This window comes from Lissotriton helveticus, chromosome 7, assembly GCF_964261635.1.
Source record: "Lissotriton helveticus chromosome 7, aLisHel1.1, whole genome shotgun sequence".
In the NCBI taxonomy this organism is placed as follows: domain Eukaryota; kingdom Metazoa; phylum Chordata; class Amphibia; order Caudata; family Salamandridae; genus Lissotriton; species Lissotriton helveticus.
The window spans coordinates 715,964,927-715,986,108 of NC_136068.1; the positions used below are offsets into that span (position 1 = coordinate 715,964,927).

Here is a 21,182-nt window from a genome sequence, read left to right on the forward strand (position 1 = left end):
TTCAAGGAGCTGATTCAGGGCAGGGAGGTAGTAGCACCATCATTCCAGGTTCCTTCATGTATTCAGAAGAATGCAAGCTTCCCTTAAGTACACAACATTTCACACCACCGCTACAAACACCACCACCACCTCGACTGTTAAGCCTTATTCCACATAGTGAATTGTGCTCATATTAGCAAGAGTAGCATTGTAAATAGGAATTTGGTATATTTATATATTCACAAATGTCTTGCTCCACAAGTAAGGGAGGTCAATAAACATACTGCTGTTCTGATGGTATCTCTATACATCAGGGTATTGACCATGCTCATCCCTGGCCTTTTCTGAGGACTTGGGAAAAAATGAGCTGACAAATTCTTAAGATAATTATTAATGCCACGCTGAGATCTAAGACAATTGTAAACAATGGGAAGAGGAGGTGAAGCTTAACACAAAGCACAATCTATGTATACATATATAAATATATATATGTATATATATGTATGTGTCATGGTGTCAAAATCGAGAATGAATCTAGATTCCAGTATACGCAGGTTCTTCTCCCTATATATCCTATAAGCTTTAATGTATTTCACCGTTACGAGGTACCAATGTTATGGGAATTGCCTTCCAATGTATGTAAAACATGTGCCCAAATAGTAGTCAATCTAGATAGATAGATAGAAAGATGTGCTACCATCCACTGAAGTGTTGTCTTTAACCGCATGCGCGCTAGCGGTTTTCCCGCTGCGCGCTGCGATTTTGAAAATCGCGCGTTACGTGACAAGGTCAGCTCGTCATGCGCGCAGCGCAGGTAACGCCCATGACGAGCTGACCTTGTCATGCGCGTCGAAGGGGTTAAGGTTAAGTTAGCATTTCTGTAAATAAACATGGTCCTTGTGTGGGTTAATTCATAAGGTTTTTGACCACTACCAATGAAAGCAGCCCTTGAGACTCCGCACGAGATCCCTGGCCATGATACCTCTCATTCCACACCAAGTTGCCTGCCAACATGTACATGATCAAAATAGTCAGATTTCAAAACTGATTTAATTTTCTTTTTTTTCAGCCGACATTATCTCTACGGTAGAATTCAACCACACAGGAGAATTACTAGCAACAGGAGACAAGGGCGGAAGGGTTGTGATATTCCAGCGAGAGCAAGAGGTAAGTGCTCCTGACCCTGCAATATCTATATGATCCTCTAGCAGCATCTTCACCTGCTAATCCTTATAATGCATGCTCTTTTTTCATTGGGTGTATGCCTTCCCCTCCGTGGGCCAACTTTATGCCCATGATTTGTGACCACTGTATAGTTTACTCAAATAGACGTTTTAGTACTGGTTTAAATTAAAAAAAGGTAATGGTTGGAGTGGCGGGCAACGTAATAATTTTAAATCATGTGTTAAGTGTTTAGTAAAAAATAAAATGTAAGGCTAATCTTATTGGCCGCGCTGGGTGAAATAAAAGTACATCTTTACATGTTTTCACTCACAAGCCTAGATTATAAATGGGTTAAAATTACGAGTTGGGTGGTGTTTAGCACATCCTGTAATAATCAGGTCCATTATATATCTCGATAATATATATTTCCCTCCTAGACCATCATACTTTCTCATTAGACATTGTTCATATACATATCATTAGACATCAAAAGATGCAACAGTGACAATCCAATCATCTCATTGTTATTTTATTTTGTCATGATATTTCTTTTCTTTTTTCATCTCATTCTTTTCTTTTACCAAAAGTCTTCATTTATTCAAATTATTATTTTTCTTATTTTTTTTTTATACAACCACACTTATGTATTGTTCTGGACTTGTAAATTCACAAATACATTTCTTTTAGAACAGTGATTATTCACAATCCAAATATATTATAGAACCAATTTGAAGAAAAATACATACAAACAAATTCCCCTGGTTAAGAATAAATACATACAGTCATACTTTAATCACACCAGCTCATACAGTCTCACACCAACTACACTCATACAATGCAAATACCAGAGCACACGTGAAGATAATAAATGTCAGTAGCAAGGTCTTCAATACGCAAGAACATTAGTAGAACAAACAAGATCCTCAAAACATTCAGTGATGCTTACATTTTTTATAGGTTGTTGTGGTCCTCCTTCAAAAGGAGATCCAGAGAAAACCAGCCGACACGCGTTTCGTCAGAGGGGCAGTTGCCCATGACTCTTCAGGGCTGAAAGCCTCACAGTGGAGCGGTATCGGGGAACCGGTGATAATTCCAACTCGGTCCTTATCGGGGTACAATGGAAAAGAAAGAACAGTGGGTTTGCCGTAGCTTAGTGATTCCGTCAGAAGTATGGAGCAATTACCATAGACGACCAGGTAATGTCATTATGGCTATCAAGGGCCGAAGCTGTATTCCAGCTTGTCAATCAAAAGAGTGTAGGATGTTCCGGATGCGGGGCCCCGCATCCGGAACATCCTACACTCTTTTGTAATTGCTCCATACTTCTGACAGAAGTGTAGAAAATGCTGAGTGCCTGTGGTTTCTCCACTTACAGAAAGGTCAGCACGTCAAAGACGCATCAGCCTCTTTACTGTGGCTTGCACTTGCCAAGCGCTGCAATTTAAGGCCCTTTGCCCTTCACTCTCCGCAGCTATTTCTGAGCTCCTGTAAACATGTATTTAAAGCGCCAAGAATTAAGGTGGTACGTAAAGGTCGGTTGAGTATTCTCAAGTGCTGCTATCACGTTTTGTCCCATGTTTCTGCGTCAAAAAATTGTCAAGAACGGACCTATTATATTCCTCTTGCCACCAAAGTGTTCCTGTTCCGAAACTTAAATCTAAGAAATGTGGCAGCGGGTGCTTCTGGGAAGTTGGAGCCTGTGGTGTCCCGGTCAAGGCCTAAGCATGGATGACACAGGACACGTATGTCGTAGTTGGTGGCAGTAACTAACCTGGCCACGCCCAGCTCCCTGGGCCTTTTATTGATCAACTTGCGTGTCCACGCTTACGCTTGGACTAAACCAAAGACCCCTTACGCTCTAGGGGTAGATTATGTAATAACAGTGGGGAGGGGGCGTGTGCTGCAGTGGTACACCCCACTGGCAGCAACACTACATTCCTCCTTTACCTAGGGATAAAACAAACTGGAAAAACACAATGGCACACAAAAGTCTCTCTGGTCAGCGGAGGCGCTGTGACCGTTAACTCTGCTATGTTAGACAAAATCCGCTGAATAGTCTCTGGTGCAGTCTCTGAATTTTACTGATAAAACCATAACATATCAGACACAAAATAGAACAGTCTTACTTTATTCTCGGCGGGGTCAGCTATCTGGATCATTTCACCGCCAGCACTGGGCCACAAAGTCTCGGTACCTCTGGGAAGGCTTGGGGCATGGACGTAAGCTGTACCTTGCTTGGCTGCGACCTTCTGCCGTGGCTGGGGGGGGTTCTTCTGCCTCTCCAGTCTCAGCGGCGCTGGGGACTTCAGATGGTCTCTCTGGCCCATTATTGCTCGGGGTGAGGTCACCTGTTAGGTGTGTCGTGGTGCTTGTTTCGGTTGGTCCTGATGGTCTGCGCGGTGGGCACAGGTGCCTGTCACCCGGTTCCGGGTCTTCTCTACTCTCGGGTACTTGCTTGAAAAACTAAATGTTTCTTGTGACTACTTCCCCATTCCTGACGGCTGTGATCATTGTTCCGTTTACCTCGGTGACCTTCCAGGGGTCCAGCTCGGATGGCAGGCGGAACTTCCCGCCGGGATGGCGGTCCTTCACAAGAACTGCGTCTCCGGCTTGAATGGGGCTGTCTGCGGCCCTCCGCCTTCGGGATGCTTCCTGGTTGTTCTTGGTGCGCTGTTCCATGGATCGGTTGCTGGGGTTAGGGGCTAACTCCCACATGGGGTGGTGTGGGATGGTGTCAGCAATAGCCCGGTTGAAGGAGAGCCTGTTCGGGGCGACTCCAGTAGTGCAATGTGGGGTCTGGCGATATTCTCGGAGGAATTGGTAGATGGCCAGCTCCAGATAGTGACCATCAGCGACTGCAATTTGGATTGTTTTGTTCAGAGTTCTCATTAGCCTTTCGACCTCTCCGTTGGCTTGCGGCCATCTTGGTGTTATCCGTTTGTGTTTGATGCCATGGCTCTGCAGGTACTCTGTAAATTCGCTGCCATTGAACGGAGGTCCATTGTCTGTGCGGACTTCTTTCATGATCCCGTGGGTGGCGATGATCTTTTCGAACTTTGGGATCACCTCCGACGCTGCAGTCGATGTCACAATTTCTACTTCGGGGTAGCGGGAGAAATCATCCACCACGACAAGCATGTACCTGCCTCCGGGAAGGCTGCCGAAGTCTGCACTCACTCGTACCCACGGGCATGTTGGCCCTTCTTCGGTGATTATCGGTGCTGGAGGGTTTGGTAGGCTCATCGCTAGGCACACCGGACAGCTATGAACCACTTCCTCGACGGCTCTGTCGAGTCCAGGGAACCACAACTTGCTTCGGAGTCTGTTTTTAGACTTGACGATCCCTTGGTGCGATCCGTGAGCCAGCAAAGCAGCATGCTGGGCGAGGCTGCTGGGCAGTACAAGGCGCGGGCCTCTCAGGAGACATCCTTCGGCTGAGACGGATAGTTCATGTTTGACTTGATACAGGGCTTTCAGAACAGCTTGGGCGTCCTGAGTGCGAAAAGATGCTGGGCTTTGCAGCGCCTTCCAGTCGCCGGATCCTATGGCCTGGATCGCGATCTGGAGGCAGTCATCGTCCTTAGTGGCTCTCGCTACTTCCTCCAGGGACATTGGACGTGGCTTTGACCGTTCGACGATTAGCCGGACGTACTCTTCCGTGGCTGCTGCTTCAGCTGCTTCAGCGTCGGTGACTGGACGGGCGTGTCTTGACAGATAATCCGCGGGGTTCCGCGTGCCGGGTCGGTATTCTACGGTGAAGTGGAACTCCTGCAATTGCAGCACCCATTTCTCGATTCTCGGTGGTGGGCGAGAGGACGAACCTTGGAAAAGTGGTATGAGGGGCTTATGATCAGTGATCACTGAGAAGGGATGTCCATAGAGGTAGATATGGAAATGGCGGCACCCCATAGGATGGCAATCGCTTCACGTTCAATTTGCGAGTACCGTTGTTCGGTCGGTGTCAGCGTGCGGTTGGCGTATGCTACGGGGGCCCATTCTCCGCATGCCTGACGCTGCGATAGGACTGCACCCAGGCCAGTGGGGCTGGCATCCACCAGCAGTTGTGATTTGTGTTGCGGGTTGAAGTAGGCCAGGGTCGTGTCAGCCGACAGGGCTGCTTTGGTGTTCGTGAACGACTCTTGCTGTTCCGGGCCCCACATCCAGGCGGCATTTGACTTCGTAAGGTCGCGGAGGGGTCCCGTCAGATCCGACAGATCCTTGATGAAACGCCCGCAGTATGTCACCATACCTAGGAAGCTGAGGACGGCTGTCACAGATGTGGGGGCTGGCGCGTCGTGGATGTCTTTGACCTTGTCCGGGTCGGCGCCAACTCCTTGGTCGGAGAACCTGTATCCAAAGAAACTGATGTCTTTGCGTAGGAACTCGCATTTGTCCTTGTGGAGGGTTAGTCCTCTCTCCTTTAGCCGGTTGAACACTGCTTGGAGGCGTGCGATGTGTTCTTCCAAGGTTGGGGCATGTACCAGGATGTCGTCGCTCACATTGAGCACACCGTCGAGGCCTTGGAGGACATTGTGAATGATGTTCTGAAACACCTCCGCCGCACTCGAGATGCCGAAGTTTAGCCTCGTATTTCTCCACAGGCCTGCGTGGGTGGAGAAGGTTGTTATTGGGCGTGAGTCTGGGTGAAGAGGGATCTGATGGTACCCCGACCGCAGGTCCATCTTGGAGAACCATTTTGACCCTGCAAGCTCCCCGATGATGTCGTCAATGGTCGGTGTCAGGTGACGTTCCCTCTTAATTGCTAGATTGGGGAGGCGCATGTCCACACATATCCTCACTGCCTCGGGTTGCTTCGGTTTCTTGGCTACAACGATGGGGGACACCCACGGCGTGGGTCCAGTCACTCGTTCGAAGATACCGGCGTGTTCAAGCATCCTCAGCTCAGCTTCGACTTTAGGCCGGAGGTGAAAAGCGATCCGTCTGTGCCGGAGGGCTACTGGGGCTACCGACTGGTCAATGTGGAGTCGGACGGGGGGGCCTCATAGGCATCCGATGCCCTCAAACAGCGAGGAATGCTCTGTAACCAGATGGTCCAAACCTTGGGCTTGCACTGTTAGGGCAAAGTGTATGAGCCCGAGCTCCTGTGCTGTCTTGCAACCGAGAAGGAATCCTGATCCTTCCTGGGATACATAGATCTTTGTCTGTAGTTGCGTTGAGTCGTGGGCCACAGTCGTCTGGAATACTCCACTCAGGCGCAACGGGCGCCGGGTTCCGTAGGCAAACACTTGCACTCTTGTGGGGTGAAGCGTGGGGGTGTCTTCGAGGCACTGGTACACGCTGGCAGCCATGAGGTTTATCGTGGCGCCGGTGTCGATGAGGGCTCTGACCGCTTCGCCATGCACTTGGACGGTGCACATCGGTTCGGTCGACGACGCGGCTGCTAGGGCGTTGAGCATGCACACTACGTGGACTGTCGTGGCGTCTTCTTCGTCGTCGTCCATGTCGCTGCTGTTCGACGTGTTCTGTAGTGGCGCCACTTGTCGTACCCTCCTGGGCGGGCCACTCTGCTTCTTCCATTGGGACGACAAGCAGACACTTGCAAAATGATTTGCTTTTCCACACGCGCTGCAGATTTTGCCCTGGGCCGGGCAGGCGCCTTTGTGGGGGGTGACACCTCCGCACCACATGCAGGCTTGGTCGTGGGTGGACTGGCTTGGTTTCGGTCGCCCTTTCCTGGGGGTTCTCATCCGGCCGTCTGTAGGTTGCGACCTGACGGCACACGCGGGCTCCGTCTTGATTGTTACTGTTGGAGTTGGTTCCATGTGGGCGGCACGTGCTTGGGAGAGCTCTTTGGACCGCCCCAGGGCCAGGATGTCGTGTATGGGCATCACGTCCGTTTCTAGCACCCTCTCTCGCAGCTTCAGGGAGGCGCATCCCTGTATGAATTGGGCGCGAATTTCATCTTCCGCATCCGGGAGAGTGCATGTGCTGGCCAATTTCTTGAGCCGAGCGTAGAACACATCTACGGACTCTTCTGGGAGCTGGCGTGCTTGGCGTAGTAGGAAACGTTCGTAGTCCGCACTAGCAAATGGCTCAAAATACCTCGTGATGGCGTCTCGTAGGGTCGCATACGTGTGGGGCGGGGCACCCTCCGTAACGTCCTTGGAGATGTCGTGGATGGCTTCACCCCCTAGGTGTAACAGCATAGCGCGTTGACGCCCCGCCGCAATATTAGCTGCGACGAAGTAGTTTTCAAGCCGCTCTACCCACTTCTTCCACCGGGCAGCCTGAGAGGGGGGGCTTCCTGTGACAGCAAAAGGCTCAAGATGCGGCACGGTGGCCATGATGGCTAAAGCACTGCCGATAGGGTGACAGGAGTCAAGTCAAGTCAAGTCAGAAAATTTATATAGCGCACTACATACCCAGAGGGTCTCAAGGCGCTTAGGAGGGGAAGAGGATTACTTGTCAAATATCCACGTTTTAAGTTGCTTTCTGAATGCTAGGTGGTTCTGGGTGAGGCGAAGGTAAGTGGGAAGTGAGTTCCATGTTTTAGCAGCCAGGTATGAGAAAGATCTGCCTCCCATGGTGGTCTTGTTGATGCGAGGTACAGAGGCGAGGGCTTGGCTGGAAGAACGTAGATGGCGGGGGGGGGTGTAGAAGGACAGTCGTGAGTTAAGGCATTCTGGTCCAATGTCGTAGAGTGATTTGTGCGCGTGGGTTAGCAGTCGGAAAGTGATTCTCTTATTGACGGGTAGCCAGTGGAGGTCTTTCAGGTGACCAGAGATGTGTTCGCTGCGTGGGATGTCCAATATGATTCTGGCTGAGGCGTTTTGAATTCGTTGGAGTTTCTTCTGGAGTTTAGCGGTAGTACCTGCGTAGAGGGTGTTTCCGTAGTCCAGTCGGCTTGTGACCAGAGCATGGGTGACTGTTTTCCTGGTCTCGGTGGGGATCCAGCGGAATGTTTTTTTGAGCATGCGAAGAATGTTGAAGCAGGATGAGGAAACGGCGCTGACTTGTCTGTTCATTGAGAGTGAAGAATCCAGGATAACGCCTAGGTTCCGTGCGTGGTCTGTCGGGATGGGTGCTTTTCCAAGGGCTTCCGGCCACCAAGAGTCGTCCCATGCAGAGGGGGATGTACCTAGGATGAGGACTTCTGTTTTATCTGAGTTCAGGTTCAGACGGCTGTGTTTCATCCATTCAGCGACTTCTTTCATTCCTTCGTGTAGGTTAGTTTTGGCGGTGCTGGGGTCCTTGGTGAGAGAAAGGATTAGTTGAGTGTCATCCGCGTAAGAGATGATGTTGAGGTTGTGTTGGCGGGCGATGGCCGCGAGGGGGCTCATGTATACGTTGAAGAGGGTGGGGCTGAGTGAGGATCCTTGTGGTACGCCACAGATGACTTCGGTGGCCTCGGACTTGAATGGTGGAAGGCGGACTCTCTGGGTTCTTCCGGTGAGGAACGAGGTGATCCATTCAAGTGCTTTTCCTTGTATTCCGATGTTGCTGAGGCGTTGTAAAAGGGTGCTGTGGCAGACTGTGTCGAATGCTGCAGAGAGGTCGAGGAGGATGAGGGCGACTGTGTCTCCATTGTCCAGTAGAGTTCGAATGTCGTCTGTTGCTGCGATAAGGGCGGTTTCAGTGCTGTGTTTTGCTCGGAATCCAGATTGTGAGGAGTCGAGGGAATTGTTGGCTTCGAGGAAAGCGGCGAGCTGGTTGTTTACAGCTTTCTCGATGACTTTGGCCGGGAATGGAAGGAGCGAAATGGGGCGGTAATTTTTGAGTTCGGTGGGGTCCGCTGTGGGTTTTTTCAGAAGGGCGGTGAGTTCAGCGTGTTTCCAGTTTTCTGGGAAGGTGGCGGAATTGAAGGAGCAGTTGATGACGTCTCGGAGGTACGGTGCTATGACGGAGTCTGCTTTGTTGAAGATGTGGTGAGGGCATGGGTCTGTGGGGGATCCAGAGTGGATGGAGTTCATCAGGCGGATGGTGTCCTCGGTGGAGATTGGGTTCCAGTTGTTAAGGGTGTTCGCGGGGGGAGAGTGTTCAGCATATGGTTGGGTGGGTTGGACTCCGGGTTGGTTGTCGAAGCTGTTGTGGATGTCTGCAATCTTGTTGTGGAAGAATGAGGCTAGGGAGTCGCAGAGGGCTTGAGAGGGGGTGATGTCGTTGGAGTTGGCTGAGGGATTGGAAAATTCCTTGACGATGTTGAAAAGTTCCTTGCTGTTGTGGGCGTTGTTGTCAAGTCGTTCCTTGAATGCTGATTTCTTAGCCTTTCGGATTAGTTGGTGGTGAGTGCGGGTGGCGTTTTTGAAGGCGTCCTTGGTGTTGGTGGTTGGGTCTTTTTTCCAAGCTTTTTCGAGGGTGCGGCAGAGTTTCTTGGACTTCTTAAGATCATCGTTGAACCATGAGGCCTTCTTGTTGCCAGGTTTGCTTTGAAGAGGCACTGTAGGTCGCTGCAGCTACTCGGGAATGGAAACCAGCAGAGCGGAGGGTTCCGAGGCCTCGTTCCGCGCGATGCGTGCGGGTTTGCAGGGTCCATGCTCACGCGAGAAGCGTGAGAAAAGGCTGAGCGGCCGCGTCACGCGTCAGGAGTGTGGTGCGGGAACTCACTGCGCATGCGCGGGAAGGCCGAAGAGCCGACCGGGGGCCGGGGCCGAGCAGAGCGGTGCAGCCAGGGGGCTGGAGGCAGGGTGGAGCAGCGGGGGCACTCGGGGGTACCTGATGACAGCGACCAGGTCCGCGGAGCAGCGGGCGATGCAGGACGGCGCAGGAGGCGGGCCGGATGCCTCCGCCGGCACCGGTGAGTGGAGTGCCGGACGGTGCGCCACGTGCAGGCTTGCACGGCGCTAGGCAGTGGGGCACGCCTGGGTCGTCGCGGTGGTGCAGCAGGGCACGCTACGGGGTGGATTGTAGACCACCGTCGTCGCCAGTGTGGTGTCCCGGTCAAGGCCTAAGCATGGATGACACAGGACACGTATGTCGTAGTTGGTGGCAATAACTAACCTGGCCACGCCCAGCTCCCTGGGCCTTTTATTGATCAACTTGCGTGTCCACGCTTACGCTTGGACTAAACCAAAGACCCCTTACGCTCTAGGGGTAGATTATGTAATAACAGTGGGGAGGGGGGCGTGTCCTGCAGTGGTACACCCCACTGGCAGCAACACTACAGAGCCAAATACAGAACTCGCTTCCTTTTGACATCCATGCAGAAACCTCCCTGTGAAGTTACGAGGTGGATCACTTATGCCGAAACAACATTTTAGTCCTGATTTTCTTTTTCTATTGCAATCCACTGTGATCTAGACCGTTACTCCAATTTGTTCAGTGGAGAGTAAACAGAACTACAGATCCCAGAATGCAGTGTTAAATGAAAGCTCACGATTGGAACCTGGTGTTCCTGATGATAAGGGAGCATTTGGTGGCCTTAGCCTAGAAATATGCAAGAGAATGAGACACAGCTGTCGCAGTCAACAAAAACAAATCGAATCAGACTGTTGTTAAAAGAGTGTGGCTGATAAGTGCTTAATTTGTGCCAGTGGTTGCAGATAGTGGGCACTGGCTGTTTTTTTGGGGAGCAGGACATATTATTTTACTATGGCCCACAGTCGAAGGACCGAGGAAGAGAACTATTGGAACAGAGCAACATGGGCAGAGAGCTTCAATGGAAACAAGCATTTGCAATGCAATAGGTCTCGTATTAGGAAAGTTTGAGCTATTGGTTTTGTAAATGACAAATTTTTTATTTAGGTTTTGTTTTTGAAAATAGCGAAATTAATAGCTTTGTCATTTACCATGCCAATAGTTATAACTTTCGCAAATGTGACACCTATAGCATTTGTAATGCAATATGTGTTGTATTTACGTGACTTACATGTATTGATATTACAAATAACAATGGTTTATTTTTTTAAATAAATAATACTTAAATAAAAGTCTGATGCCTGATGTTTGTGGATGTCTGACACTTGTGGATGCCTTACGCTTGTGGATGCCTGACGCCTGATGCTTGCGGATGTCTGACGCCTGCGGATATCTGACGCCTGCGGATGTCTGACGCCTGCGGATGTCTGACGCCTGCGGATGTCTGACGCTTGCAGATGTCTGACGCTTGCAGATATCTGACGCTTGCGGATGTCTGACGCTTGCGGATGTCTGACGCTTGTGGATGTCTGATGCTTGCGGATGTCTGATGCTTGTGGATGTCTGACGCTTGGTGATGTGACGCTTGGTGATGTCTGACGCTTGGTGATGTCTGACGCTTGGTGATGTCTGACGCTTGGTGATGTCTGACGCTTGGTGATGTCTGACGCTTGGTGATGTCTGACGCTTGGTGATGTCTGACGCTTGGTGATGTCTGATGCTTGTGGATGTCTGATGCTTGTGGATGTCTGATGCTTGTGGATGCCTGACGCTTGTGGATGCCTGACGCATGTGGATGCCTGACGCTTGTGGATGCCTGACGCTTGTGGATGCCGGACGCTTGTGGATGTCTGTTGCTTGTGGATGTCTGTTGCTTGTGGATGTGTGACACTTGTGGATGTGTGAAACAACAAATTAGGAAGGGTCAAGGGGATTAATATTTAAAGACCCTCCATATTCCAACCCCCTACTTAGACTAAGAACTAACACGAAAAATTGGAGGGTCTCTGAGACAAGAGGCTGAGTCTGAAAAGTCCCTATTGAAATGCCACACTGTTGGATTGCACAAGACCAATCCAAGTGGTCACATGACACTAGCTGTGTAGTCGATATCCTATCCGACCACCCACTTGGCGGAGCCTCGTCATATAGGACAACTAGAACCAGGGTAGTGCGTCAAGGCCCAGATGAATTGGCCATACAACCCACAATTCCGGTTCAAACGATGAAAGTGTCCATGCCACTACATGGTACTGGTCGTGTGCAGTGCAAACAAAAAGGTGAATAAGTGATGTTTAAAATGGCGTTCCAGGCAAAAAAAATTCTTTATTGATATTCACCAGGACGTCAGGTTAAAAACAGGTGTAGAACAGTGTGAAAAAAATCACTGTTTGCTTAGCTATGTTGTAAAAGCGGCCAACATGTTTCTGCCAACTGGTGTAACTACACCGGCATTCTTCAGGGCCATATAGATAAGCTGTTGCTACTGCATGGAAACACGCTAATGTTTTCCTATAAAGTGAAGAAGACAGACCTAGAATCCTCAAAGACTGTCAAACTACTGGTGTGGTCAAATTGACCATCCTACCGTATCCCCTTGTGCAAATATCTTGATGGAGGATACACTCCTGTAAAAGAAACAGAAAAAGAAAAAACTATTTTGTGTTCATAAAACAATGTAACCTACAAAATGTCATAAGGACCAAAAATAGGCTCAGCAAGGCTAGTCCCTATTAGAACAGCCAATGAATAGTATTTAGGTTGCACAAAAAGTAAACCATAGACACTGCTAAATGTAATTTAACAAAAAGTAAAGTAAACACGACTTACCCAGCAGTATGTGGGAGTCAAACCTCACCTCACCCGGCAACGGCTCGGAGAATGAGGCCCCGCTCTAAGCACAAAAAACATATATAAACATGTAAACCTAAGTGACTCAGAGGGCTTAAATAATGTCCTGAGTCAAAACTATGTCTTAAAGAAGTTTGTGCATATTGAAAACTGGTTGTTAGATTGCCCACAATGATCCTAAGTCCCATGGAGAGTAAAGGAAGGCTGGTTGATTGAAACTAATATAACAAAACTTAACTGACTGAACAGAACCTCTGTGAAAACATATTCTTCACTAGTGGCAATTGTCACAGGGAAAATGTACCGTGGTGTAACTAATTCACAATGCAGTTTAAGGTTTTAGGCTGTGAAAAGCAAACATAGCCAATGTCTGCCTCTAAGGCTAAATTGCAATATTAGGCACATTACAAGTCCTTGCTCAATTGTAAATTGTTGATCTTAAAGAAGTAGGTAAAACTATTCAAAGCTACGTGGCTAAACCAAGCTCCTACCACAGTTTGGGCACAGCGCGACGCTCCTGCTTACCTCTCCGTCGGTACCTCTCGGCTGAATGCGAAGCCGAAGGGGAGGCGACGAAGAGAGGCGAGGCGCGTGGTTTTATACCCGCTCTGATTGGAGCAATTATCCGTAATGTCAGACAACTGCAGTTCAATTGGTAATGACAGACTGCGAGCGTCTGATACAGCGCGCATGCGCGCCACGATGCGTTCAGTACCTTGGGCATGCGCAGAAGGATAGAGGCGTGCCCTCGGTTAAGTAAACAAGCACCGCTCGGTCGCGCATGCCCCGCTGTGTGTTCCAACAGTTTTTAACACGAGAAGTGGCTCGCAAATAGAGCGTGGTCGCTCGTCGTGCTGGATATAATTAAAAAACACAACCCGCAGAGCATACGATGCAGACAAGGAGAAGCTCTAGATATAGCAGTGTCATCTCCATAGTCTGGAGATTTAATGGAGGCACTGTGTAAGTACAAAAGGAAAATAACATCGCCTCATGTTTCTAGCAAATGTTAAAAAGGTCTCTTGATGTAAAGGACCTTATGAAGTTTATGACGCGCCCAGGTTGAATGAGTTGCTTGGAAACACCACAGGGCTAACTTCAAAATACAGAGACCGTGAAAGGGTATAAGGAGGGAGCTCCCCTAACACTGATGTTGATCGTGTGGCTAAGTGTGAGCCAATAGGGATACAATCTGACCACTATAGACCATGAGTTTAGCTCCCTGATAGACAGGGCGAACACCTCATGGGGGACTCAAAGAATAGAGCCACCCGCGATTTACATGCTAACCCCCCAGACAGATGCCAACTGGATGAAAGTCATTTGTTCCCAATGTCTCTGGAGTATGGTTTTGGTCAATGGAGGGGTATGATGAAAGAACTCTTGTACTTTGACTCAGAATGTATAGAATTTACAAATCCTAAGGGTTATATTCCATGGAAAATCGAGGATAATCATATGGACACCCAAGGGATGTTGTCGTTCAACCCTGATATATCAGTCTTCAATCTGAAGATCCAGCGTTGTTCCTTAATAAATAGAAACCGTGAGACATCTGTTATATGCGCTGGGATGAAGGGTTGTTCTAATACCACCCACCTCAGGTCATCTGCTTTGTGCTTTTTAGTTAGAAAGTGGTTCGTCAGGCAGGTGGACTGTTTGTTGCACCTTATCGTGCTCTTGTGCTCACCGATACGTAGCTTAACTTTTCTAGTGGTATGTCCGATGTAAGCCAGACCACACGGGCATGTGATCATATAGATCAATCGCTCAGAGTTGCAGTTCGTGTGGTTAGTCAATTTCCATGGCCTCGATGTACCGATGTCTATGGAAAGGGTCTTGCGGGTCTGCGGGCAAGCCGTACAGCTACCGCATGGGTAGTGCCCCTCTACCGGAGTGGTATTCCAGATGGTGTCCAGAGTGGTAGTCGTCTCTCTCCTCTGAGTCCTTGGTCTCGTGTGGACCAGACTGTCTCTGATACTGGGTCCACGTTTAAAGGCAAACAAAGGCCTGGATATCGCACCAGAAGCAGTGTTGAGCATTTTCCAGTGCTTCAGTACTATTTTCTTCACTGTGTTGGATCGAGTACTGAAGGTATGTACCATTGTAATCCTATCAGTCGGTGTTCTGTTTTGTTGATGTTCAATTAATGCCTCTCGGTTGTTATTGAAGGCTCTTTTGTGCGCCTTACGTATCAGATGATTAGGATAGTGCCGTTCCTTCAGGTTCCGTGATAACTCTTTTGCGTGTTGTTCATACAGGCGATTGGAGGAACAGTTTCGCCGAATCCTCAGAAATTGACCCACCGGCAGGTTATCACGTAATGATTGTGGATGGAAACTCCGGTATGACAGTAAGGAGTTTCGAGCCATGGGTTTCTTGTATAATCGACTCTGCAGGCCGTTCCCTTCCGGAAAGATGAGAAGATCCAAAAATGGAAGTTGCTCCTTGCTGTACTCAACTGTAAATCGGAGATATTGATTTCTTGAGTTCAACCACGTATGGAAGTCATTAACCTCCGGAATAGTGCCTCTCCATATGACAATGATATCGTCAATATATCTGCGCCACAGCAACACCTGATGAAAGTAAGGGTTGCTGTGGTTTAGGATATGTTGTTGCTCGAATTGATGCATATACAGATTTGCCAAACTGGGGGCAAAGACACTCCCCATTGAGGTCCCGGAGACTTGGAGATAGAGGTCATCTTGATATTGAAAATAATTCTCCATCATAGCCAGTCTGGCACACTCCATGATGAAAGGTATTGGAGTGATAGTATCCGGAGGTTTAGATTCAAGTAATTGCCTGATACAGTCCAGAGTTTCTTGCTGAGGGATACACGTATAGAGGGATTCGACGTCGAAACTCACCAGTAGGTCGGTCTCGACGTTGAACTCGGTCTCTGCAAGTAGTCGTAGAACGTCACCAGTGTCCTGCAGGTACGTGGGTGTCTCTCTCACTAGTGGTTTTAGAAAAACATCTACGAAGGTGGATAGTGGCTCAAGTAGAGACCCGATCCCCGATATGATTGGACGACCCGGAGGGGGTCTCTTCTCCTTATGTATTTTGGGGAGGCAGTAGAAGTAAGGGACCACCGGATGTGTCGTGGTCAGATACCTAGCCTCCTGAGGTGTAATCCAGCCCTCGCAAGATGCTTCCTCGATAAGACTTCTTATTTCATTAGAGATTCTCGTAGTAGGGTCCTCCGTTAGTCGACGATAGGATTTGGAATCGTTCAATTGACGTACGCATTCCCTATGGTAAGTGTCAGTGTCCTGGATGACAATAGCACCGCCCTTATCGGCGGGCTTAATTGTGATGTTGGTGTCTTTGGACAGGGTAGTGAGTGCCAGCCTTTCTATTCTGGTCATGTTGGAAAAAGATTTTTTGTTCGCTTGGTCCATATTCATGATGTCGTGAGTGACTGCTTGCTCGAAAGCAATGACCCTCGCTGGCACTTGATGGTTGAGAGGCGTATATGTAGATTTCGGTCTGAGGCCAGTGTTCCGATCAGACAGGTCCTCCAAATCTATGTTTTCGTTGACTGATTTGAAGAAAAAATGTAAACGGACCTTCCTGAAAAAAGATTCCAATTCGCATCTCAAATTAAAGGGATCTCCTTCATTAGTTGGAACAAATCCTAGTCCTTTATTAAGGACTTGAATTTCGGTGGATGTAAATGTTCGGTTGCTCAGGTTTACCACTAGATCACTAGTCTCTTCTAGGATTGTGCTCCTCTGCTGTTCGCAGTCTCTGGGGCCCAATTCACTGACTGTTGGCCTCTTCTTTTCCCGCGGCTTCTGCCTCGGCCCTGCCACAAAAAAGACTGGTCATAGTGGAAGTTTGGGTTGGGTGGGTAGTTAGGCATTTGATGGCCCATAGGGGGTCCCATAGGTAGTTGAGGATAACCCCAAGGTGCGGGCGGCCACCAGGGCCCTGGATTAGGGTAGTATTGAGCCCCTCGCCCTCTGTTGGATCTTCTCTGGGGACCCCTCCCTGTCCCTCGATTGGGTGTACCTCTGTTTGAATCACCTTGGTCACTTGACCCTGAATCTGAACCGGTGGAAGAGTAATTAGACCCGTATCTCTTTCCTCTCGGGTTGTATACGGGGGCTACATAGGAGTCACTGATGTAGGGGTAAGTGGTTTCCATTGAGAAACGTGCTAGATCTTTTTTAAATTTTTCAACTTTGGTCAAGAGGATGTTGTCATAGTATTCTTTATTAGTTTTGTTGGTCTCGTCCAAGTTTTTTTTGAATGGTACTGACCGAATTGCTGCATTAATTTGGCCCTCAAGAACTTGGATTTCAACCAGTAAAGCATCGGCTGTCTTTTTAGCAGTTTTGATAATCAAGATGAGCCAATCGCGTGTACAGCGCCACGCAATGAGCGCCCAATCCCTTAAGAACCCCTTATCTGTTAGAAAGAGGCGTGGTGTGTTGGTAACTATCAGGCCTGATGGTGCACACTTGCCATGCAAGTATTCGTTCATAATTACTCCATGTATTGTGGTGCGGGAATGATTTTTCTTCATGTTTAATAGAGTCACCCAATCATCCTCAGTTGTGGTGGTGGTAGTGGCAGATGTTGAAGCCAAACCATCTAGGATGCTAGGGTTGTCAGTCAGAAGTGTGTTGAGATCCTCGTCATCAAACGCCAACCCTCCAAAGTCAGCCATGGTAAAATATCAAAATGAGGCAAAACAATCAACCAGTGAGCAGAAAAAAACAACAACAATGGCGTGTTGTCAAGAGAATAAACCCGCAGCGAAAGCTGCTCAATACTGAGAAACAACAAATTAGGAAGGGTCAAGGGGATTAATATTTAAAGACCCTCCATATTCCAACCCCCTACTTAGACTAAGAACTAACACGAAAAATTGGAGGGTCTCTGAGACAAGAGGCTGAGTCTGAAAAGTCCCTATTGAAATGCCACACTGTTGGATTGCACAAGACCAATCCAAGTGGTCACATGACACTAGCTGTGTAGTCGATATCCTATCCGACCACCCACTTGGCGGAGCCTCGTCATATAGGACAACTAGAACCAGGGTAGTGCGTCAAGGCCCAGATGAATTGGCCATACAACCCACAATTCCGGTTCAAACGATGAAAGTGTCCATGCCACTACATGGTACTGGTCGTGTGCAGTGCAAACAAAAAGGTGAATAAGTGATGTTTAAAATGGCGTTCCAGGCAAAAAAATTTCTTTATTGATATTCACCAGGACGTCAGGTTAAAAACAGGTGTAGAACAGTGTGAAAAAAATCACTGTTTGCTTAGCTATGTTGTAAAAGCGGCCAACATGTTTCTGCCAACTGGTGTAACTACACCGGCATTCTTCAGGGCCATATAGATAAGCTGTTGCTACTGCATGGAAACACGCTAATGTTTTCCTATAAAGTGAAGAAGACAGACCTAGAATCCTCAAAGACTGTCAAACTACTGGTGTGGTCAAATTGACCATCCTACCGTATCCCCTTGTGCAAATATCTTGATCGAGGATACACTCCTGTAAAAGAAACAGAAAAAGAAAAAACTATTTTGTGTTCATAAAACAATGTAACCTACAAAATGTCATAAGGACCAAAAATAGGCTCAGCAAGGCTAGTCCCTATTAGAACAGCCAATGAATAGTATTTAGGTTGCACAAAAAGTAAACCATAGACACTGCTAAATGTAATTTAACAAAAAGTAAAGTAAACACGACTTACCCAGCAGTATGTGGGAGTCAAACCTCACCTCACCCGGCAACGGCTCGGAGAATGAGGCCCCGCTCTAAGCACAAAAAACATATATAAACATGTAAACCTAAGTGACTCAGAGGGCTTAAATAATGTCCTGAGTCAAAACTATGTCTTAAAGAAGTTTGTGCATATTGAAAACTGGTTGTTAGATTGCCCATAATGATCCTAAGTCCCATGGAGAGTAAAGGAAGGCTGGTTGATTGAAACTAATATAACAAAACTTAACTGACTGAACAGATCCTCTGTGAAAACATATTCTTCACTAGTGGCAATTGTCACAGGGAAAATGTACCGTGGTGTAACTAATTCACAATGCAGTTTAAGGTTTTAGGCTGTGAAAAGCAAACATAGCCAATGTCTGCCTCTAAGGCTAAATTGCAATATTAGGCACATTACAAGTCCTTGCTCAATTGTAAATTGTTGATCTTAAAGAAGTAGGTAAAACTATTCAAAGCTACGTGGCTAAACCAAGCTCCTACCACAGTTTGGGCACAGCGCGACGCTCCTGCTTACCTCTCCGTCGGTACCTCTCGGCTGAATGCGAAGCCGAAGGGGAGGCGACGAAGAGAGGCGAGGCGCGTGGTTTTATACCCGCTCTGATTGGAGCAATTATCCGTAATGTCAGACAACTGCAGTTCAATTGGTAATGACAGACTGCGAGCGTCTGATACAGCGCGCATGCGCGCCACGATGCGTTCAGTACCTTGGGCATGCGCAGAAGGATAGAGGCGTGCCCTCGGTTAAGTAAACAAGCACCGCTCGGTCGCGCATGCCCCGCTGTGTGTTCCAACAGTTTTTAACACGAGAAGTGGCTCGCAAATAGAGCGTGGTCGCTCGTCGTGCTGGATATAATTAAAAAACACAACCCGCAGAGCATACGATGCAGACAAGGAGAAGCTCTAGATATAGCAGTGTCATCTCCATAGTCTGGAGATTTAATGGAGGCACTGTGTAAGTACAAAAGGAAAATAACATCGCCTCATGTTTCTAGCAAATGTTAAAAAGGTCTCTTGATGTAAAGGACCTTATGAAGTTTATGACGCGCCCAGGTTGAATGAGTTGCTTGGAAACACCACAGGGCTAACTTCAAAATACAGAGACCGTGAAAGGGTATAAGGAGGGAGCTCCCCTAACACTGATGTTGATCGTGTGGCTAAGTGTGAGCCAATAGGGATACAATCTGACCACTATAGACCATGAGTTTAGCTCCCTGATAGACAGGGCGAACACCTCATGGGGGACTCAAAGAATAGAGCCACCCGCGATTTACATGCTAACCCCCCAGACAGATGCCAACTGGATGAAAGTCATTTGTTCCCAATGTCTCTGGAGTATGGTTTTGGTCAATGGAGGGGTATGATGAAAGAACTCTTGTACTTTGACTCAGAATGTATAGAATTTACAAATCCTAAGGGTTATATTCCATGGAAAATCGAGGATAATCATATGGACACCCAAGGGATGTTGTCGTTCAACCCTGATATATCAGTCTTCAATCTGAAGATCCAGCGTTGTTCCTTAATAAATAGAAAGCGTGAGACATCTGTTATATGCGCTGGGATGAAGGGTTGTTCTAATACCACCCACCTCAGGTCATCTGCTTTGTGCTTTTTAGTTAGAAAGTGGTTCGTCAGGCAGGTGGACTGTTTGTTGCACCTTATCGTGCTCTTGTGCTCACCGATACGTAGCTTAACTTTTCTAGTGGTATGTCCGATGTAAGCCAGACCACACGGGCATGTGATCATATAGATCAATCGCTCAGAGTTGCAGTTCGTGTGGTTAGTCAATTTCCATGGCCTCGATGTACCGATGTCTATGGAAAGGGTCTTGCGGGTCTGCGGGCTCCCTCCTTATACCCTTTCACGGTCTCTGTATTTTGAAGTTAGCCCTGTGGTGTTTCCAAGCAACTCATTCAACCTGGGCGCGTCATAAACTTCATAAGGTCCTTTACATCAAGATACCTTTTTAACATTTGCTAGAAACATGAGGCGATGTTATTTTCCTTTTGTACTTACACAGTGCCTCCATTAAATCTCCAGACTATGGAGATGACACTGCTATATCTAGAGCTTCTCCTTGTCTGCATCGTATGCTCTGCGGGTTGTGTTTTTTAATTATATCCAGCACGACGAGCGACCACGCTCTATTTGCGAGCCACTTCTCGTGTTAAAAACTGTTGGAACACACAGCGGGGCATGCGCGACCGAGCGGTGCTTGTTTACTTAACCGAGGGCACGCCTCTATCCTTCTGCGCATGCCCAAGGTACTGAACGCATCGTGGCGCGCATGCGCGCTGTATCAGACGCTCGCAGTCTGTCATTACCAATTGAACTGCAGTTGTCTGACATTACGGATAATTGCTCCAATCAGAGCGGGTATAAAACCACGCGCCTCGCCTCTCTTCGTCGCCTCCCCTTCGGCTTCGCATTCAGCCGAGAGGTACCGACGGAGAGGTAAGCAGGAGCGTCGCGCTGTGCCCAAACTGTGGTAGGAGCTTGGTTTAGCCACGTAGCTTTGAATAGTTTTACCTACTTCTTTAAGATCAACAATTTACAATTGAGCAAGGACTTGTAATGTGCCTAATATTGCAATTTAGCCTTAGAGGCAGACATTGGCTATGTTTGCTTTTCACAGCCTAAAACCTTAAACTGCATTGTGAATTAGTTACACCACGGTACATTTTCCCTGTGACAATTGCCACTAGTGAAGAATATGTTTTCACAGAGGATCTGTTCAGTCAGTTAAGTTTTGTTATATTAGTTTCAATCAACCAGCCTTCCTTTACTCTCCATGGGACTTAGGATCATTGTGGGCAATCTAACAACCAGTTTTCAATATGCACAAA

The 21,182-nt window shown here is 48.0% G+C and overlaps 1 protein-coding gene across 1 annotated transcript in view; it reads left to right on the forward strand.

Moving 5' to 3' along the window:
• Nucleotides 1-21,182, forward strand: part of PPP2R2B (protein phosphatase 2 regulatory subunit Bbeta) — a 304,244-nt gene that overhangs the window by 165,705 nt on the left and 117,357 nt on the right. Inside the window, exon 2 of the mRNA XM_078653298.1 lies at nt 1,049-1,146. Coding sequence (XP_078509424.1) covers nt 1,049-1,146 — 98 coding nt within the window. The remainder of the gene's footprint in view (nt 1-1,048; nt 1,147-21,182) is intronic.